The sequence below is a fragment of the Tenrec ecaudatus genome, chromosome 1 (genome assembly GCF_050624435.1).
Source record: "Tenrec ecaudatus isolate mTenEca1 chromosome 1, mTenEca1.hap1, whole genome shotgun sequence".
Lineage (NCBI taxonomy): Eukaryota > Metazoa > Chordata > Mammalia > Afrosoricida > Tenrecidae > Tenrec > Tenrec ecaudatus.
In genome coordinates, this window is record NC_134530.1 from 162,963,737 (window position 1) to 162,982,925 (window position 19,189).

At 48.0% G+C, this 19,189-nt stretch overlaps 1 protein-coding gene across 1 annotated transcript; it reads right to left on the reverse strand.

The window, feature by feature from the left end:
• Positions 1–2,902: 2,902 nt before the first annotated feature.
• On the reverse strand, positions 2,903–13,481 carry LOC142437077 (peptidoglycan recognition protein 4-like). The gene is made up of 7 exons (XM_075540372.1): positions 13,409–13,481; positions 12,460–12,661; positions 9,022–9,140; positions 7,531–7,683; positions 6,193–6,391; positions 4,203–4,321; positions 2,903–3,081 (listed from the first exon to the last, which is right to left on the reverse strand). Exons 1-7 carry the CDS (start codon positions 13,479–13,481, stop codon positions 2,903–2,905), a joined length of 1,044 nt encoding a protein of 347 aa, XP_075396487.1.
• Between the last annotated feature and the right edge of the window lie 5,708 nt (positions 13,482–19,189).

Sequence of the window (19,189 nt, forward strand, 5' to 3'; positions counted from 1 at the left end):
ACAGGGTAGAACTGCCCTTGAGGATTAAAACTGTAACTTTTTCTAGGATTGAAACCTTCATCTTTCTCCACAGGAGCAATTGCCGCTTTCAAACTGCTCATCTTGCCGCTCTCAGCCCAACAAGTAAGCACTATGCCACCCGGTCCCCGACTCCGACTTCTTGTGACCTGAAGTCAGAGCAGAACTGCTCCGCTGAGTTTCCTAGATCCTTACAGGAGCTGGCAACCTCCTCTTCTTCCATAGAGTAGGCGCTGGTTTCAAACCACTGACCTTGTGGTTAGTAGCCCAGGAATAGCCCACTGCAACACCAGGGCTCAAGTCTCCTCTGGAAAACCACCACTGGAAGAAGGAAAAGTTAAATCCTAAGAAATGGAACCAGAACCAGAGAGAATGAGACCAGAAGCAGGCCATCTGCTATGGAACCTGTCAGGCGGGACACGAAACCCTGGTTCAGTGCATGGTGCCACTTCCCAGAATTCAGTCCTCCTTCTCAGTGGACTTCCTGCCTACAACCGTTAGCAGGAAAGACCTTCCCTAAACAGGAAGTGTTTGGTTGGCAGGAAGCACTGAAAACATGACATCCTGACACCTTTGCATTGAGGTTCTAGGGGTCAGGAAACCCCAGGTTTCTCAGGATCATTTGGTTTCTTTAGAAAAGGGGGTGGAAATCATCTCTTCCCTGCTTACAACTCTCCACAATTTTGTGAGGCCATTTAACCAGGTAAGTGTCCATGAGGTCGTTGTGATTAATTGAAACATAGCCCCAAATCTTTAAGCTAAAACCCTAATCCCTGCAGCTGTCAATATTACTGTCTGGCAGTGAGGTGTGTTTTGTTATGTTAATAAATTCATATCAGAGCAAAGTGAGTCCCAAATCAAATCTCTCTCTCTCCCCACCCTCAAGCCACCACCACCCTGCACACACACACACACACACACACACACACACACACGCGCGCGCGCGCGCACGCGCGCACGTGCACCAGGGAACCAGGGAATGCCAAGGGTCCCCAGAAGACACGAGAAAGCAGAAGAAAAGTTTGCAAAAGGTTCCAGCACAACTGAGTCCTGCTTTGGACTTGGAGCAGAATTGCAAGAAAATCGATTTTTGTCCTTTAAAGTCGCCGCTCAGGACATTGCTGTTCCAGCGCCATTAGATGACCCAGACAGGCGTTTTGACAAGTGATTACCAACCAAAGCACCTCATGGGGGCTGTTACGCCTGTGGCTGCAATGATTGAGGAAACGTACTAAAACCAAAGATACGCTGCAAAGGGGGAGAAATCTATTTTTGAAAACCAAACGGAGCACATTCCTGACTTCCAGCTAGCTTCTCCTTCCTCACCTTCACCTTCCCTCCTCCCCTTGTTTCAGACCAGGGTCAGAAGAAAGCAGGAAGCAGTTCCTGCGCTTGCAATGATTGGCACATCATCTTTCCCCGACTGAGTGCATGGAGGCAGGCGCCTGGGCAGCAGTGCTGGCTTCAGAGCTCCATGGTTCTGTGTCCCACCCATTCAACGGCCAGGCCAATACCCAGTGATCCTCGAGGTGCAGCAGAGCCGCCCTGAGCAGCTGTGGACACAGCCCTGTCCTGGGCCCTGGAGGGAGCTCTGGGTAGGGAGGGATGAAACCTCAGAGAAGTGACCCTTAAATACAGTCCTCATGTGGTGGTGACTCCCAACCCTAAAATTATTTTTGTTGCTACTTCACAACTGTCATTTTGCTACTGTTATGAATCATAATGTAAATATCTGATACGCAGGATGTATTTTCATTGTGACAAACTGAACATCATTAAAGCATAGTGATTAATCACTAAACAAGATGAACTAATATATTGTGAATGATTTATGTTTTCCGATGGTCTTAGGTGACCCCTGTGAAAGGGACATTCCACCCCCAAAGGGGTCTCGACCCACAGGTTGAGAACCGCTGCCTTATTGCCGCAGCAGTCATTGCAGATAGACCCCCAGGGCCTGCCTGAGCCTCACTCTGGGAGGAAGTGAATTGAGGAGGTTATCGGATGCCGGGAGGTCCTGCAAAACTGCTGCCAGAGGGGATGCTGGAGTTGATTGGAGAGGTGAGCAGAGATTTCGACCTAGTGATTCATTCAGTCCTCCAGCAAACAAACACCTGTGTGAAATGCCTGTCAAAGCCATGGCCTGCTGAGGTAGTGGGGAAGCAGAGACAACAAGACAAGTTTCTTCCCTCAAGATACTCACAACCCAGTAAAAGACAAACAGGCACGTATATAAGTAATCAAAGCATCTTTAAATAAAGGCTGCATGCAGATATGTACAATCCGTGGGTGACATGGCTCTGGTCCTGTGGGTGGGGTGGGGCTGCAGGCAGAGAGAGAAGTACAGAGGGAAAGAGAAATGAAGCAGGGCCTGGCTGTCAAACTACCTGGCTGAGGAGGTGGGTGCACAAGGGAGAGCAAGATGAGGAGAGGAAGTTTGGCCCAGACTCAGAGGGTGGTTAAGGCACAGCCGTGGGGCACTTGGAAACCACTGGAAGGAGCCCTGCCTGATAGCATAGCAGTTACACATTGAGCTATTAACTTCAAGGTCAGCAGTTCAAAACCACCAGCCACTCCTTAGGAAAAAGACATGATTTTCTACGCCTCTAACTAGTTACAATGCAGGAAACTCACACGGGCAGTCCTGTCCTATCCTATAGGGTCACTATGAGTTGGCATCAACTCATTGGCAATGAGTTTGGGAATTTTTTGGAGGGGGGCCGGAAATGAGCAGGAGAGACATGATCATATGAATCTCAGAGAAGAGACTAGAGTGGGGCTGGCAGGCTGGCGGGGGCCTAGAGCAGGATGGAGGAGAGGAGAGGACAAAGGAGTCGTAGGCACTGGAGCAGAAGGAGCAGCGTCCGACAGAGCAGGGCCCCCCTCAGTGCTTGAAATGAGGCCAAGTGCTGATGATGTTGTACAGAGCCTTCCCAGGAGACAGGGTATTCTCAACATCGCTCTGCCCCACAAGTAGATAGTTGGGAGTCAAATACCCCTTGTCCACGGCACACTGGATCAGGTTCTGGGTGGCCTCCAGGGCGGCAGCATTGGGTGGGGTCCCTGAAAGACAAGGCTGGACTGTAAAACACTGTTGGCCAGAGGATACCAGGACTCCACGCCTGCACCAGGACAGATCCCTGCACAGCAGCACCACCACCACCACCACTGTCACCATCACCAAGTTTTTATATGCCAACAGAAGCAATCGTTCCACAGACAAACATAAATCCCGGTCAAGAGCTCAGATTCCTTGGTGCCAAAGTTGTTGACACCCACCCCTCCAAAAGAAATTAAGTGAAATAACCTTTCCACAGAGTCCCTGGAGCAGCCTGAATTAAAAGGCCTTGGTGGATGGCTAATGTTAAGTCTAATTAGCCTAATGTAGCCCCCAGGTTTCAACTAGGATACTTTAGTTCCCCCAGCCACAATGTTCAATATCCGGAGACACTGGGATAGTGAAAACTGAAAGGGGCGAGGAGTGGTTTGCTGCTGGCGTCCGCTGAGTAAGCTCAGAGACACTGCTCATCCTTCTGCAGCGCACAGGGCAGTTCCCACCATAAAGAATTCTCTGATCCAAGATATTAATAGTGCCCAAGCCAATAAACCCTGGATTAATCCAGGTATCTCCAGCACGCTTGACATGCCCAGTCCTATGCCCCACCCCAGGCTTGTTCTTGACACACAGTCATGCACGTACACAATGCCTTCGTTCATTTGAGTCTGACACAACCTCCCCTTCCCAGAGTTCAGCAAGAGGTCCCTGAGTCTCAAAAAGTCTGGACAAGAACCCCGAACAATGACAATCCACCATGTGCCGAAAGAGGAACTAATTTTTGGCTTTAAGAAATAAGGCTGAGCACTCTCCTACTGTTGTCGTGTTCACGATAAAAAGAGCTGCATTTGCTAACAATTATGCACAAAGATTGTGCCTGCTTGCTCTGTGTGGACGTTGGGTAGGAGAAGAAAGAGACAATGGGCCAAATGACAGGGAAGTGGATTTCAGGTTTGTCGTCATCGGTGACCTCAGTCACACATCAGTTAAATGCCAAGTTTGAAACTGGGCAAATTCAGCATAGACAGACATTAGTATGCCCCGTGTGGAGTCCGACACCTTTGTCATTCAAGTCTCTCCGCTACAGTGCCTCAAACACCGTACAATACTGCTCAGAGTACCTACTGACCTGTGAAGGTCCCCATGAAGGCAATGCCTAGGGCAATGTCATTGTAGCCAGCAGTGTGGGAGCCCTGGACTTTCCATCCTGTCCCTTCATAGACGATGCCATCCTGGCCCACAAGGAAGCTAGAAGAGCAAGGAAAGAGAGCGATCGGTATGCAAGCGAGGCACACTGGGAACTGAAGTTGCTTCATTCACGCTTACCTGTACTCAGTACACATGGATCACCCATTGAGAGCTACGCTCGCCATTAGAGACACAAGTGAAAAAACGCTCTCCTGGTCAAGCAGCTCACACTGTCTGCTGGTTGTTGTTGTTACTGTTGGTGTTGGGCACCTTTGAGACGGTTATGACTCACAGGCACTCCGTGAACGACAAAAGGAAATCCGCCTGGGCCTGTGCTATAATCGCAATGGTTCTCATGTTTGAGGCCATCCATGCGCCATTCCATCTTGTCAACGGTCTACTTCTTTTTCGCTGCCTCAATACTCTACCGAGCATGATGCCCTTCTCCAAGGACTTGTCTCTCCTGACAACTTGCCCAAAGTACACAAGACAAAGTCTCGCCATCCTTGCCTCCAAGGAGCATTGTAACTGTACTTCTTCCAAGACAGACTTGTTTGTTCTTTCGGCAGTCCATGGTACTTTTCAATCTTCTTCGCTGATTCCATCATTCAACTGTTTCAATCCTGCAATATCCAACTTTCACATACGGTTAAGACGACTGAAAATACCACGGATTGAGTCAGGTGCACCTTAGTGTTCAATGTACCATCTGTGCTTCTCAATGCTCTAAAGAGGTCTTGTGCAGCAGGTTTACCCAATGCAGTGAATCCTTTGGTCTCTTGACTGCGGCTTCCATGGGCATTGATTGTGAGTCCAAGCAAGACGAAATCCTTGACACCTTCAGTCTTTTCTCTGTTGATTAGATGTTACCTTCCGGTCCAGTGTGAGCATTTTGTCTTCTTGACATTGAGTTGTCATCCACCCTGAACGTTACAATCCTTGATCCTCATCAGCCAGGGTTTCAAGTCCTCAGTTTCAACAAGCAAGGTGGTGTCATCTAGATGTTGAAGGTTATGAATAAGCCTGCCTCCAGTCATGATACTGAGTCCTTCTTCATATAATCCAACTTCTCCGATCATTTGTTCTACATACAGATTGAATAAGTGGGCTGACAGCATGCAACCCTGACGCACACCTTTCCTGAATTACAACCATGCAGCATGTCCTTGTTCTGTTCACACAACTCCAATGAAGCTGTGACCTCTTAACCACTTAAATACGACATCTGTATTTCAAAGCTTACTTTACTTGACCTCTCACTTTGGATTTGACCCTGTGGTCCCTCCTCACCTTCTCCAAACTGTCTAGTCCCATTATCCCCATCACAGCACACTCTCTTGGCTTTCTTCTCTGACTGCTCCCTTTTTGACTCCTCAGACTTTCAATATTCTTCTCTGATATTCGCTGCTTACCTTTTCCTTAAGTGAGGTGCCTCATTCTGTTGCCCTAAACCCTCTACTCTTTTACTCAGCACATTCTCACAAGAATAGCCCATCCATTCCTGAGCTTCAATTGCCAACTGTAAAAGTCCACATGTGCACACTGGACCCACCCTCATCCCTACCTGATCTCCTTCTTCTTGATTCCCCATCTTGGTTAACGATACCATCGCCGAACCACCCATTGACCCACACAGGATTATGGACATCAGCCCACCTGTTCCATCTGCTCATTAAAAAGCTGACCAAGGCTATCTTCCAAATGCCCTTCTTATGTACCCCAACACCCTGGTCATTAACTATTAACCTCCATTGAGCCCTTTAATGCCTTCTCTCCACCACAGCTGTCACCTGTATGGCCTCTGTGGTCATACAAAAAGCACTCTCATAGGGTGAATACTCAAGCTATATTTGTTTCCTTTCTCCTTCCTTGTAACATTCTGTTTCTTCCCCAAAGGAAAATAAAGCCCATTTGTCCTTGGGTCTACTTACTTAGGCCCAATGTCACACGTGCCTTGTCTGTCCATGAAGTAGGCCTGCGTATCTCGGACCAGGATGCGACACTCATCAGAAACACTGCAGGTCCTCTCAGAAGTGTGGCTGATGATAACATACTTAGCTGGAAGATTCATGTTGGGGCAGTGGGACTTCCTGGCTTCCCAATCAGACCGCATAACAATGCTGGGGCAAGCTATTGTGGAGCAAAAAACACACGGGTGTGGGATTCATTTAGCTGACCCTTTGGTTAACCACCTTACGACTGAAAGCCTACAAAGTCTCCTCATAATATTCCCCTCCCCCCCGTTGGCTGACCCTGGCACGGGGATTCAAGAGAGTTCAACAGCTCTCAGGATGGCTCCTGGAGGTCCTTGGGTGCCACAAATGCTTTGTGCCTAAGTAAAGCCTGAAGATTGGTGGCTCAGACCCAGCCAGCAGTGCCGCAGGGGAAAGGCCAGGCTATGTGCTTCTGAAAAGATTTCCACCCAGAAGCAGAACTAACAAAGGAGTGGAATTAGACTTAACAGTAATGGGTTCTGCTTTTTTGGTTGAAATGGCTTATCTTGGCACCGATTGATTCAATAGTCATGAACCAGAGAGTTATAGATTTTGATACAACCAATAGGACAGTGGGAGTATTGGCCCTAAGGAGACACTAATACTGTCTTCCACAGACACACTGCATGACATTATCTATCTGAAGGATTGGGCTTGGCTGGGGGTGGGGGTTGCATATGTAAATCAATTTTTTCAGTGCTTTAATAAAATAGAGCTAATTGAAAATAAACTATGAAATTCAACAAAAGACTGGAAGCTCTTATTAACTTTACTGTTTTTGATGTTGCTATTTGTTTAGCAAAAAATCATATCTATGTTTTATTACCTGAATTGTGGTAAATTCTATCAAGTCTATATAACTGGTGACTTGAGTTTGCTATCAGTATATTAATGTTGTTGTAGTTTTAAAATCAGAAAGATATTTGTTTGCATATACAGGTGTGAATATAGACATATGTGTATAAATGGGTTTTTTTTCCTTTCCATATCATTTTTTACCACATAGCCTACCAGACAGTTTCCATGTGTGTCTTTTTGCCTTTCTTGGCGTTCTAGATCAAACTTCATGAGGGTAGGGATTTGGATGCATATACGCAGGACTCGGTAATAATTGTGGCATGGTTCTAGCTTTCTCAGAATCTAAGGTCAAAGAATAGAGTTGGGTGGCCAATGCCCCCGTCAGAAGGAAGCTAATAAGAGCCAGACCAGAGAGGTCACTTGGGACGAATAAAGGAAAGGGCTGGAAGGCAGGCAGGGTGGAGTTGAATGTCTTACCTTTCTTTGAACCTCTCTTCTGTGGCGACACCAGACAGTTCTCTCCTTCCACAAAAAGTGGCTGAAGGTACCTCGGTGACAGATGGGTCTTCCGGACAGCGTAAGAGATTAGGCCCTTCATGGCAGACAGGGCAGTGGGGTTAGGACTGTGACCTGAAAGAGAGTGGTCTGTGAGGAACACAAGTCTGGTTTGATTTCAGAGGAACTGGGGGAAGACGATGAAATGTTGTGCCATTCCCCACAAAGCAGTTGGAAGGACAGCAGGAAGCAAGCTCTCCCAGGTTGGAGAAACTAAAGTATCCAGGATGCACGTGGGAAGAGCTTTCAGGGGCCTGGGAATAAAGGACCTGTCAAGGCTTCCTTCGTGGATTCTCTCTCTACAAAACTGAGAGGCAGCATAATCCTCAGGACCACCATCTGGGCAGGTGGGAATTTCTTGTCTCTGTGCCAGGTGGGACCCTGGCACATACCAGGCTCTTAACTTGGACTGATCATTCAATTCTTTTCTTCCTTTTCATTTAATTTGTACTGTACACTTCTGGGGCATAGATAGTATCATTGACCCCTAATAATCATGAAGACGATATTAACATTCCAAGAAATTAAATCATTTGCTCAAGATTCCACAGCCAACAAGGGGACACCCAGTTGTTCTGGATGACCATAAGAGCAAGACCAAGTTGAACACAAACAGCCCTGTAACGTGCTGGAAACAGATGCATTAGGGCATCGCAGCATCCTGCTCTGATTCCTCCCCTCGCAGCTGTGTCCATTTGGGTCATTTGCCTCTCCTAGACTCGGGCTACACCTTTGTGTAATTGGGATCATGATAACTATCTGGACCATCTCAGAGGGTCCTAAGAGAGGAAGATGAGAAAGCATATGGACAAGATTTGTGTCTGCAGTGAAGGATGTGCCCATTCAATGTCATGATCCTGGAGTAAGCATGGTAGGACAGAAGTGGGAGAGGAACAAAGGACAGAAGAAAGTGAAAGATATTTCAGGGACTGGAGACCTCAAGGTGGTTGTTACAATAATGATCTGTTTTACTTTGTTATTCTTGGTAGTGATTTTGTTTGTTTGTTTACACTTTTTCTGTACATGAAATCCAGGACAGATAAGTCTACAGAGACAGTAACCAGATTACTTGGTTCCTTGGAGGTCTGGCAGGAGAGGTTGGGGGGAAATGGAGAGCCAATAAACCACAGGTACAAGATAGAAGAAAATGTCCTAAAACTGATAACGGTGACGTTTGTACAACTCTTCTTGATGTGACTGAACTATTGAATTGTATGATAGGTGAATTAGATGCCAATAGAACTGTCAAAAATAAACAAGGAATGTCGTTTAATGGAAGACTCGAGAGAAGAGAAGTCCAAGAGAAAGCGGATTGTCAGAAAAACAGGGAGAGACAACGAAGTGTTGAGACAGGGGCATGAGTGAAGAGTGGAGACGACTTTTTGAACGAGGGTCAGCCAAGATGACCATTACCTTCCTTGGTGCCGAAATAAGCAAAGCCCAGGGAGATGTTGCTGTAGCCTTGAGTGTGCCAGCCTCGGGCTTTCCAACCAACACCTTCGTATACCCTACCATCATCCCCAACCAGGAAACTGTGGAGCAAGAGAATATACATTGAATGTCTCATATCATGCTTTGTCCTATGAGAGGAAACCATTTACCTCATCCTCAAGAGGAAGGAATATTCAAAACATGTTCTCAAAGAATAATTTGCATGAACTCTTTCCAAAGAACAGGTAGACCAAGTTATTGGTACTAGTTCTTAGAATTAAGAAGAGCCCACTCCTCTGCAAACAACTGTATTTTATACAAATTATTTTGCATCTTTGGAAGAAAAACTTCTGGCAGCTCTAACACAGACCCAGTCACACAGGGTAAGAATCTTCTTAGGCACCACACTTTTTAAAATGTCACTTTCCCCCGCCTCCAAAATGCACACAGCCTGCTAAACCCACATCTGCTGTTCATGGGATTTATCACCATCAGAGACACTATCTTCGATGGACTTCCCATGAAGTAGAGCCTGAAACGAGGGCTTAGAGGTGGGCAGTGGGAAGATATCAGAAGTCAGAGCGAGGGCATCAGAAGGAAGAACCTCTCCAAAGCACACAGTCAGGCTGGCTCCATGGGGGCATCCAGGACTCCGTCTCCTCAGGTGGTCCAATGAGTTACCAAGTTTGTGTACTTTAGAATTGAGCCTCAGAAGAACTGCAAGATGAAGAACATATCCACCCATACCTGTCCCCTGGAGGAGCATTAATGACCCTCCAGCAATAAAATAGTCATGAGTGGATCGAAACTTGAAGGACATAGATTTCTGAATGTGATACAACTCAAGATGAAAAGAAATAGCTGCATCTCAGCGGTGCCCGCCCCCCACAAAAAAAGAAAAGAGAAATAGCATTAAGCATTCATTAAAAATCAGAATGTAGTGTATATGAAATATCAATCTAGGAACCAATCTAGGAAAATCAGACATCATCAAAAATATGGAAGACATAAAGATCAATATCCTAGGCATTTGTGAGCTGACATGTATTGGCCATTTTGAACTTGATAAGCATGCGATCTACTGTGCCTGGAATGACAGATTAAAGAGAAATGGCATCCTAATCGTTATTTTAAAAAACCCTTAGATATCTATCTTGAAATACAATGCTGTTAGTTATAGAATAATATCCATAAGCCTATAAGGAACATCAGTTAATACGATGATGATACAAATTTATGCACAACTCACTGATGCCAAAGATAAAGAAACTGAACATTTTCAGCAACTTCAGCAGTCTGAAAGTAATCAAACATGTACTCAAGATGCAATGATAATTGCTGGTGACAGAAATTTAAAGTTGGAAACAAAGAAGAGGAGAAGCAGTTGTGTAGTGATCACATAATCTGTTGTCAATTGAGACTTAAGAATGAAGGGGTGGAGTTTGACCTGTCAATCAGGTTGCAGCTTGATGACCTCATTTGAAGAAAATAAATAGCTCACTGGAGACCGGGCACACACTAACACCCTGTGAGACACGCTTGCTGATGAGACACATGGAGCTACGCTAGAACCCTGGAGATGAAGGAGCCACGTGGAGACCCCTGCCAGCACTGAACTACTTCTAACACCACTGGATCCATAAGACTTCCCACCCACTGGCCTGTGATCTTCCTGAATTCAGCATCATGGCATGTGTTTCATGAGTCTGAAGAGGACTTTATAAATTGATATCAGACATATGAGCTAATACCAGACTTATGAACTTGGTCCGGACTGGACTGGGATGTTTTCTCAATATTCAATTGTTCTTGTGTATAGATCTCTTTCTTATACACCTATGGCTAACTCTGATTTGTTTCTCTAGTTAACCCAGACTAAGACAAGTTGCAAAAGTGGCCTTGATGATAGAAATGATGCCAGGGATCACATAATGACATTTTGCAAGAAAAATTGCAGTGATACTCAATGCAAGTACCATTTTTCTACAACATAAATGGTGACCATACACACGCACCCTGCTGGATAGAATACCATGAATCAAATAGATTAACTCTTGGAAAGAGGTCATGAGGAAGAAGCTCCGTGCCATCGACTGAACAGGACCAGAAACCAACTGTGGAACAGACCATCAATGACTCGTATGCACCTCCAAGAGGAAGCTGAAGGAATTTAAAAAGTTGATATCTAAGAGAAAAAACATAACCTTGAGATGATCCCACCAGAACTTACGGGCCATCTTAAGAACAGATTTGACACACTGAACACTAATGATTGAAGACCAGACAAGTGGTGGGATGACATCAAGAATATCACAGATGAAGCAACCAGATAACAGGTAACAGATGTCAGACGATTCCAGCAATTCTCATTGAATGTAGAGTAGCTAAAAATCAATAGAAGAAATTAAGTAAGAGAGCTGAATAGATTTAAACCGGTGGCTCAAGGGGACAATGCAAAATATTATAATGAAATTGAAAAGACCTAGAGCTAGACAATCAAAAGGGAAGCTGCTTGGCATTGCTCAAGTTGAAGGAACTGAAGGAAAGTTTCAAGCCTTGAGTTGCAATGTTGAGAGATGATATGGGTCCAATATTGAATGGCACTGAAAGCATCAAGGGAGGATGGAGGGAATGGATGGAGTCATTGTACCAAGAAGAATTAATCAGTGTTCAACCATTTCCAGAGGCTGTGTGTGATCAAAACATGAGGGTATTAAGGAAAGACCCCGATTCAAAAAAAAAAAAAAAAAAGCAAAGCGGGGCAATGGGCAATGAGTTGGGAAACCATCACCAAGCACCAAACTGTCCACTGTGTAGTCAAAGTCAGAGGTAGACTGAGAGCATGTGTTACTGGGCACCCACAGGGTCCACTAGAACATTCCACTAGAACACAGGGTCTACAGGAGCATTCACTGGAAGACAACTTCACCAACATAACAGTCTCATAAATGTGCTGGAGGGGAACATGAAGTGGGCAAAGAAACAGTTTGGGGCCACTGGGGTGCCACAGCTTTGCTGCTGTGTGGCTTTCAGGAAATCAAACAACCCCATCTTCAGGCCCCTCCCCGGTAGCCTGGAGATCATCATAGTCGCCCAACAACCTCACCGAGCTCACCAACAACACACTGCTACAGGTGGCAGTCACATGTCAACTGCCGTGTTCTGTGTGACCAGGTTTGCAGAGGGGTAGAGATGATAGCAATTGCTCTAATTTCTTGAGATGGCTTGCTTCCTTTAAGACATCTCAGAGAAAGGGACCTCATAGAAAATTCTGGCAGGTTTGGAATTTGGGGACATTTCCAGATATTGGAGTCAATAGGAAATCGAAGCAATCCAACCCAGACAATGAGGTGAATGGGGAGGAGAGAGATGGGAGAAGCCCCCTGAGGAGCAGCTTTGCCCAGGAGCCCAGCCTCTTACTTGTAGGCCACGTCACACCAGTGATTATTGTGGATGTGATGGTTCTGCAGCTCCCGCAGCCTCTGACTGCACCCTGTCTGGTTGTGACACTCCAGTGCAGGGATGTGATGAATCACGAGGAAGTCCACTGGCCTGCTTAGCTGGGTGTTACAGGAGACAGCTGCTGCCCCCCACTCCTTGCGAGAGACCATAGGAAAGTCATCTGCGGGGGAACCACAGAACGGTCACATAGTTCAGCCTACCCCTTCACTGCCACAGAGACACTTTAGGTGGTGGAAGAGCCCCAGGCAGGGGCCAGAAGCGTACTCACCCTCCCCTTCTCACCTCCGTTCTTCATTTTACCTGTGTTCCCCTCAACACGGAGCTCACTCCTGGCCAGAGAAGCCCAAGTGTTGTGTTCCCCTATGCCAGGACATTCCCTACGGCCGACACCATCTTTTGTTTCTTCCCAGCTCTGCTCCAAGACCTATTTCAGGAAGCTTCCCCAGCTCTCCCCTTCCTCCCAGAAGAAGTCATAGAATGGACGGCCTTCTTTCAATTCCATTTCAGCACTAACACCCGCTCTCAGAATGCCCTGTGCACCCTGTCAATGTGCCCCGTGGCATGGACTGAATGATTGCCCTTCCCTAAGGATCCCCCGGGGGTCAAAATCAGGCCCTCTGCCTTCAGGGTTCCTCCGGGCCACCTGAATCACCTCTAGTCCGAGAGCTTCTTTTGCTCAGGCTGTGTCTCTCCCTACCCTGACTGAGGACTCTCCGAGGACAATGGACCTCCTTCCTCAGAGTGGAGTTTTCCAGAATTAGGCCACTCGGTGCAGGCCAATTTTTCCAGTGCTCCGTCCGGGATCTGAACTCTGTTTGCCACCATCCCAAGCACCATGGGGCAGTGCAGACCTGCGACGAGTGTCTGGTCTCATGAGAAACCCCAACATGTCCCCGAGCCTCCTCACCTTTCAGGCTGAGTTTTCCGTTTTCGATGAGCTTGGAAACGTTCCCAAACAGGTACTGGAGCCTCTGTGACATGTCTGTAGTTGGGATTTCCTTCCAGGAGCCAGCCCCTGCCAAAGAGCATCCCCCGCTGCCTCAGTCCGAAGAGAACCCACCCCAGCCATCGTGGAGGTGCAAGTGCCCAGTTAGTACCTCTTTGTCTTCCCCAAATCCCTAAGTCCCTTCCCAGATACACCCTGGAGGTGACTAAGGATCCACTTCAAAGAGCAGCAGATGGTGTGGTCCCAGGCCAGTCTCCCAGGACGATTGTTAAACGGCAGTTGTGAATATGTAAGTTTGTGTGTGTATGCATATGCATATATCTCCAATTGAACAGACTAGTATTTATTTCTTTTTAGAGAGCGAGCTCCCTCTATATGTGAAATTGGTGCAAAACCGCCTGAAAATGTATCGAAATGTATTCAAAACCACCAAGCTCTCCATTTGGTAAACTGTGGAAGTGTTGGAGAAGCGGTTCCGATGATCTGAATGGACCAAGTCTTCTCCTGCAGGATTGGTTTTGGGGTATGCGCTAGCCGGTGCTCCTAGGTGGGGAACTGTGGAGATGGGTGTCGTGGTACACTGACACTCTTACCCTCTTATTTACACGCGTAAACCCAAGTTCTAGGTTAGATCGTGATTATGTTAATAATCCACATACAGCCATCATTGCCACTTATTTCCTCGCTCTGCCCACGTGCTAAGTCCTCCACCTGCATGATCTCATTCAGACCTCACAATCGCTTCATTGTTGCTGCAGTCCACTGCCATCAGGTGGGCCCCTGATTGATCATGACTAATGCACAATGGAAAGAAATGCGTCCAGGTCCCAGGGCGCTCCCCTGCGGGATCAGATGCAGATGGGATCATGAGGATCCACAGGGTCTCTATTGACTGCCTTTCAAACACGGATGGCCAGGCCTTTCTTCCGACAGAATGAGTTTGGGAAATCATAACTCTTATTTCAATTTCCAGGTGGAAGTGAAGGTCTAAAGATGCTGAGAACTTGTTTGAAATCACTATCAGAGGGAGGGCTGGGACTCGAACTCGGGTCCGGTTCCTGGGCCCTAAATAGAAAGCTTCCTTCTTTGTAAGGGCAAGTGCTTAAAGGAGTCCATTATGAGAACTGAAGAGTGAGCCTTCTCATCTGCCCTCTGGGCCAGCAAAAGGAAACTCACCACAGACTCCAAGACTCAGAGCAGAGAAGACAAACAACGCTGGCAGCATCTTCACGTGGTCTTCCCAGGATACCTAGGAGGAGAGCCTGACCTGGATCCCTGGAAGAGATGCTGGCAGTTAACGTGGAGATGCTCACGTGCCAGCTGGAAACCCTGCCCCTCCTCCCACGTGGTGCATCCATCAGCCTCTTCCCGCCCCTGCCCCCTGCTTTGTGAGCATCCTGAGGACCTTGGCCTGGTATCTCAGGAGTTCATCATATGATTAATGAGGCTCCACACCCCTTCCCAGCGCCCCAAACAACTCAGGAGTGGGTGGCCACTGACGTATGTGAGCTTATTTCATCTCAGTACCCATTCTGCCATACAAGACTCTGCATGCCCGTTTTTATGGGAACAGGAAGTAAGATCTGAGCCGTGGAAGCAAAAAATTCAATGTAACATGTGAGGGGCTAGTGCAGGCAAGAGGGCAGGGTGAACCTGAAGCGCGGGAATAAAATCCAGCTCCTTAGGACCGATTTAGCATGGGGCATTCTCAGACAGGAAGCCAGGGTGCAGAAGGGGAGACCAGAGACTGTTCCCACCACGTTCACATTCTGCCTGGAGAGACCCCGGTTCCTTCGATTGAAGGGGCTTCTCTAGAAGAAGCATACTCACTCCGAAAGACCCGTGGCTCCTGCTGTCCCAGCCCAACAAAATCCTCACTGGCTGCGGGACACTCAGTCCTCATTGGCTTCCTGTCAGACGGGGCCTGCCCTCCTGCCTCTACTGCTGCCTCTTCTGGTCTTCACCCTCTCCTCACTGGGGGACGCTTCCTCCCAGGGATGGCAACCCCAAGGCTCTGGCTTCCCAGAGAGAGGAGCCAAGCCCAGGACCCCCAATAAAAGTCAGAAGAGAGGAGGGGACAGAGCACTGAGCCACCAGGCCTGTTCCAGCCTGTTCCTCAGATGAGACTAGGCTCCCTGAGAGCACCTGGTGGCCCGCCCTGTGACTCAGCCAGGTACCTCCTCCCTGGGAAAGAGGGAGATTCCCCACACTCCTGACTCCTTCCTCATCGAGGCCACCTTGTGGGGCCTGCAGGATGCATCCCTGACCTCTGGCTGATTCCAGGAGTCTGAAGAGTGTGGTCTGAGCTCCCTCACCAAGGTCCCTGAGCCATCTTTTGCTAAGGTCACCCGCAGGGGCAGGATCAACAACACAGTTTCCCAGCACACCATGACTTATGACAACCCCCACATGCTGAGCTCCCACGGTACCGACTCTGTAGCAGTGTCGTGGCTCCTTTGCGTGAACGCCAAGCTTTCACTCTCGGCTAGCAGCGCAGCCCCATAACCACACGCACCACCATATGGGGCTCCGGGGACAGAGAGGCAGGCAGCTCACAAGGCCCAATATTGACTCTGTAACTTCTTCCTTCCTCCCACCATAAGCCCCTTTCTCCACCTCAAACTGACACGCACTACAAGGAGCACCCCGCAGGTTAAGAATCTGAGCTCCCCGCCCACCAAACAGCTCAGAGATCTACAGCACAGATCACCTAAGTTCTACAGTCTGCAGCTCTGCTCTCCCAGGACCCTGGAATATCCACAGGACACGTTCCCCACGTGTGAAAGGGCGGGCGCCTCTCACCAGGGACTGGGAGGCATCCTGGCGAGAGGTCCTGTCAAGTGGAGCTTGCGAATCTCCAAGAGCTGCCTTTGGTGGATCTGCCAGACTCAAGGACCCCCATCAGACTCCTTTCCCCACACGAGCTGAGAGGCCTTTTGAATGTCCACCACAGTCTGCCAGGTTCTACTCTCCCCGACCCATCCACCTTGGCTCAGAGTTGGGAAGAAGAGGTGCCCTGGAGCCTGCAAGTGGGGCTGACCCAGAGCCATGGCTGAGGACAGACACCACAGGCTGACTATCCCTCAAACGTGTTTTTCCAGCCCGTGGCTGCCTCCCATCTTGAACCATAAATAAAAGCGCTTATAATGAGACAAGCCTGTGGAGCTGCCTTGCGGGGCATGCATTGCGGGAGTCAAGTAGAGTGGACTTCCCTCTGCAGCAGGGATACAGAGCGCTCCCAGTGGAAAGGAGCTGCAGAGACTGTGGGGTTAGCAGGCTGAGGGGCTCCCCAAAGAGAACGTCTGTTCTGACAACAGCGTGAGCGCCATGCAGACTCTCCCGCTCTACTTCTGTGGACTTAGGACGAAACTCCTCACCGAATCTGCTAAATCCTGAAGGATCGGACTTCATCGAGCTCCCCAGGCTCATCTCACCAGGCTCTGCTCCCTTTCCAAGTGCCTTCCTATCACCAGGTCTTCCCACATGCCAGTCCCGCCAACTCACACTCCACCTCAGTCTAGAGCAATGGTTCTCAACCTGTGGGTCGCGACCCCTTTGGGGGTCAAACGGCCCCTTCACATGGGTCGCCTAAGACCATTGGAAAACACATATTTCCGATGGTCTTAGGAACCGAGACACCGCTCCTCTATCCATCTGCAGGCAGGTCCGCCCACAGGCAGAGATGCCCACGTACAAGTACCCGAGTACCTGCCGTGAAGACTGTTACCCATGAGTACCCGAGTACCCGGCGTAAAGACTGTGACCATGCTCCACCATGCTTCAAGACAACATTCCATTTATTTGTCATTAGAAACAAATGTTTCACAATATATACTTACATGTTGTTGTGTTTTGAATCACTATGCTTCATGTTCAATTTGTGACAATGAAAATACATCCTGCCTATCAGATATTTACATGATGATTCATTACAGTAGCAACATGACAGTGATGAAGTAGCAACGAAAATAATGTTATGGTTGGGGGGTCACCACCACATGAGGAGCTGTATGACAGGGTCATGACCTTAGCAAGGTTGAGAACCTCTGCTCTAGTGCCTTCACCTCAGCCTGATTCCCCAAAGCCCCCTGTCACCCCTCTGAGAACTCAGCGCGTGCTGGTAGCTGCCGACCGTGCGCTCCGGTCAGTCAGCACATCGTGACTGTGTAAGGAACCCCGGGAGGTCTTGCACCAGCCTCACAGTCGTGGGCGTTTGAGCCATTGTTACAACCACCGTGCCAATTTCACTCATTGAAGGTCTTGCTAGTATTCGGTGACCCTTTACTAAGCCTTGGTCCCTCCTGATAACATGGTCTCGCTGCCCTCACCTCCGAGGATCAATGGGGCTGCATGTCTGCCAAGATGGATCTGGCCGTTCTTCCGGGAAGCCCCAGTAGAGTCCGCATGTCACCAGCACCACCATTCAAATCCGTGCATGCGTCTTCAGTTTTCTTATCCATCGTCCAGCTTTCGCGTGCAGATGTTGTCCTTGATAGGTGCCATCGCGTTGGTTCCACGCACACAAGTACGACGCACCGCCGGGTCCTGTGCCGTCCTCACAATGGTTCCCAGGTCTGAGCCTGTTGTTGCAGCCAGGGTATCAGTGCATCTAGTGGACACCCTGCCTCTCTTTCCCTGTCCCTCCACTTTAGCAGGCATGATGTCCTTCTCCAGGGACTGGGCTCTCCTGACAATATAGCCAAAGTAGGTAACGTGAAGTCTCCCCATCCTTGTCTCTGAGGAGCGCTCTGGACAGACCGGTTTGTCCTGTTGGCAGTCCATGGTACTTTCAATAGTCTTTGGCAGCATGCACCTGAGGTGAAAATATCATAGATTTGGACAAACATACCTCAACCGTCAAAGTAACATATTTGGTTTTTAAATTTTTAAGAGCTCTTTGGGAGCAGATTTGCCCAATGTTTTAGGTTGCTTGACTTTTTTTAAACTACCGTTTCCATTCATAAGTTGTAATTGTGTTAGGATCATCTCCATGAGAGTAACTCCCAAGTCTTTCTCTACCAGTGCCTGGTATGGTAGAGCATGCTAATGAAAAAGAGATAGAGAGAGTAAAACAGAAAAGCAAAGAGAGGCAGCTCATCAGACATGCTTCAAGGAACCTTCAAGGAACCTTCCAGGAATCTTACCTAACTGTTAGCTAATGCAATAGTACCCCAATCGTCATCCCGGGAAACCCGTGGATTCTGTTGTTCAAAAAATGTTCAGATCGGTGCCTTGATCTACCCACCAAAGAAGCTGCCCACAAACCAAGAGGCCTCATAACCTCATCTTCATCGCTCTACTGGTATTTGTACTAATGATCAAAATCAATAGCAAGCGAAGCTGCAGTGACTGCGCATGAATCAAGGTGGCAGCACTAAGTTGTACCAATACACTCTGTCAAAACAAAAGGTACACTTTAGAATGTTCTTACTGGGGAGGTCAGAAACTTGCACTGGGCGGCGAGCTAAGTGGACTACTCTTTTTCATGGGACACCGTTTTACTTGAAGGCACAAAGAGCAAACTATGGGTCCTCACCCTTGGGGTATATGCCAGACACCTCAAAATTGAACAAGACGAGTCTGTCACCTCAGGAAAATTTGTGGGCTTTGTTACCCCCCCCAAAAAATTTGAGCCTTCCAGTAAAAATGAGAATTTTGGAACGATTGTGTCTGCCACCATGAGTTTGATAGCTTGCCAAAGCTTGGAGACGTTTCTGATGAAATCAGGCATAATCCCCAATA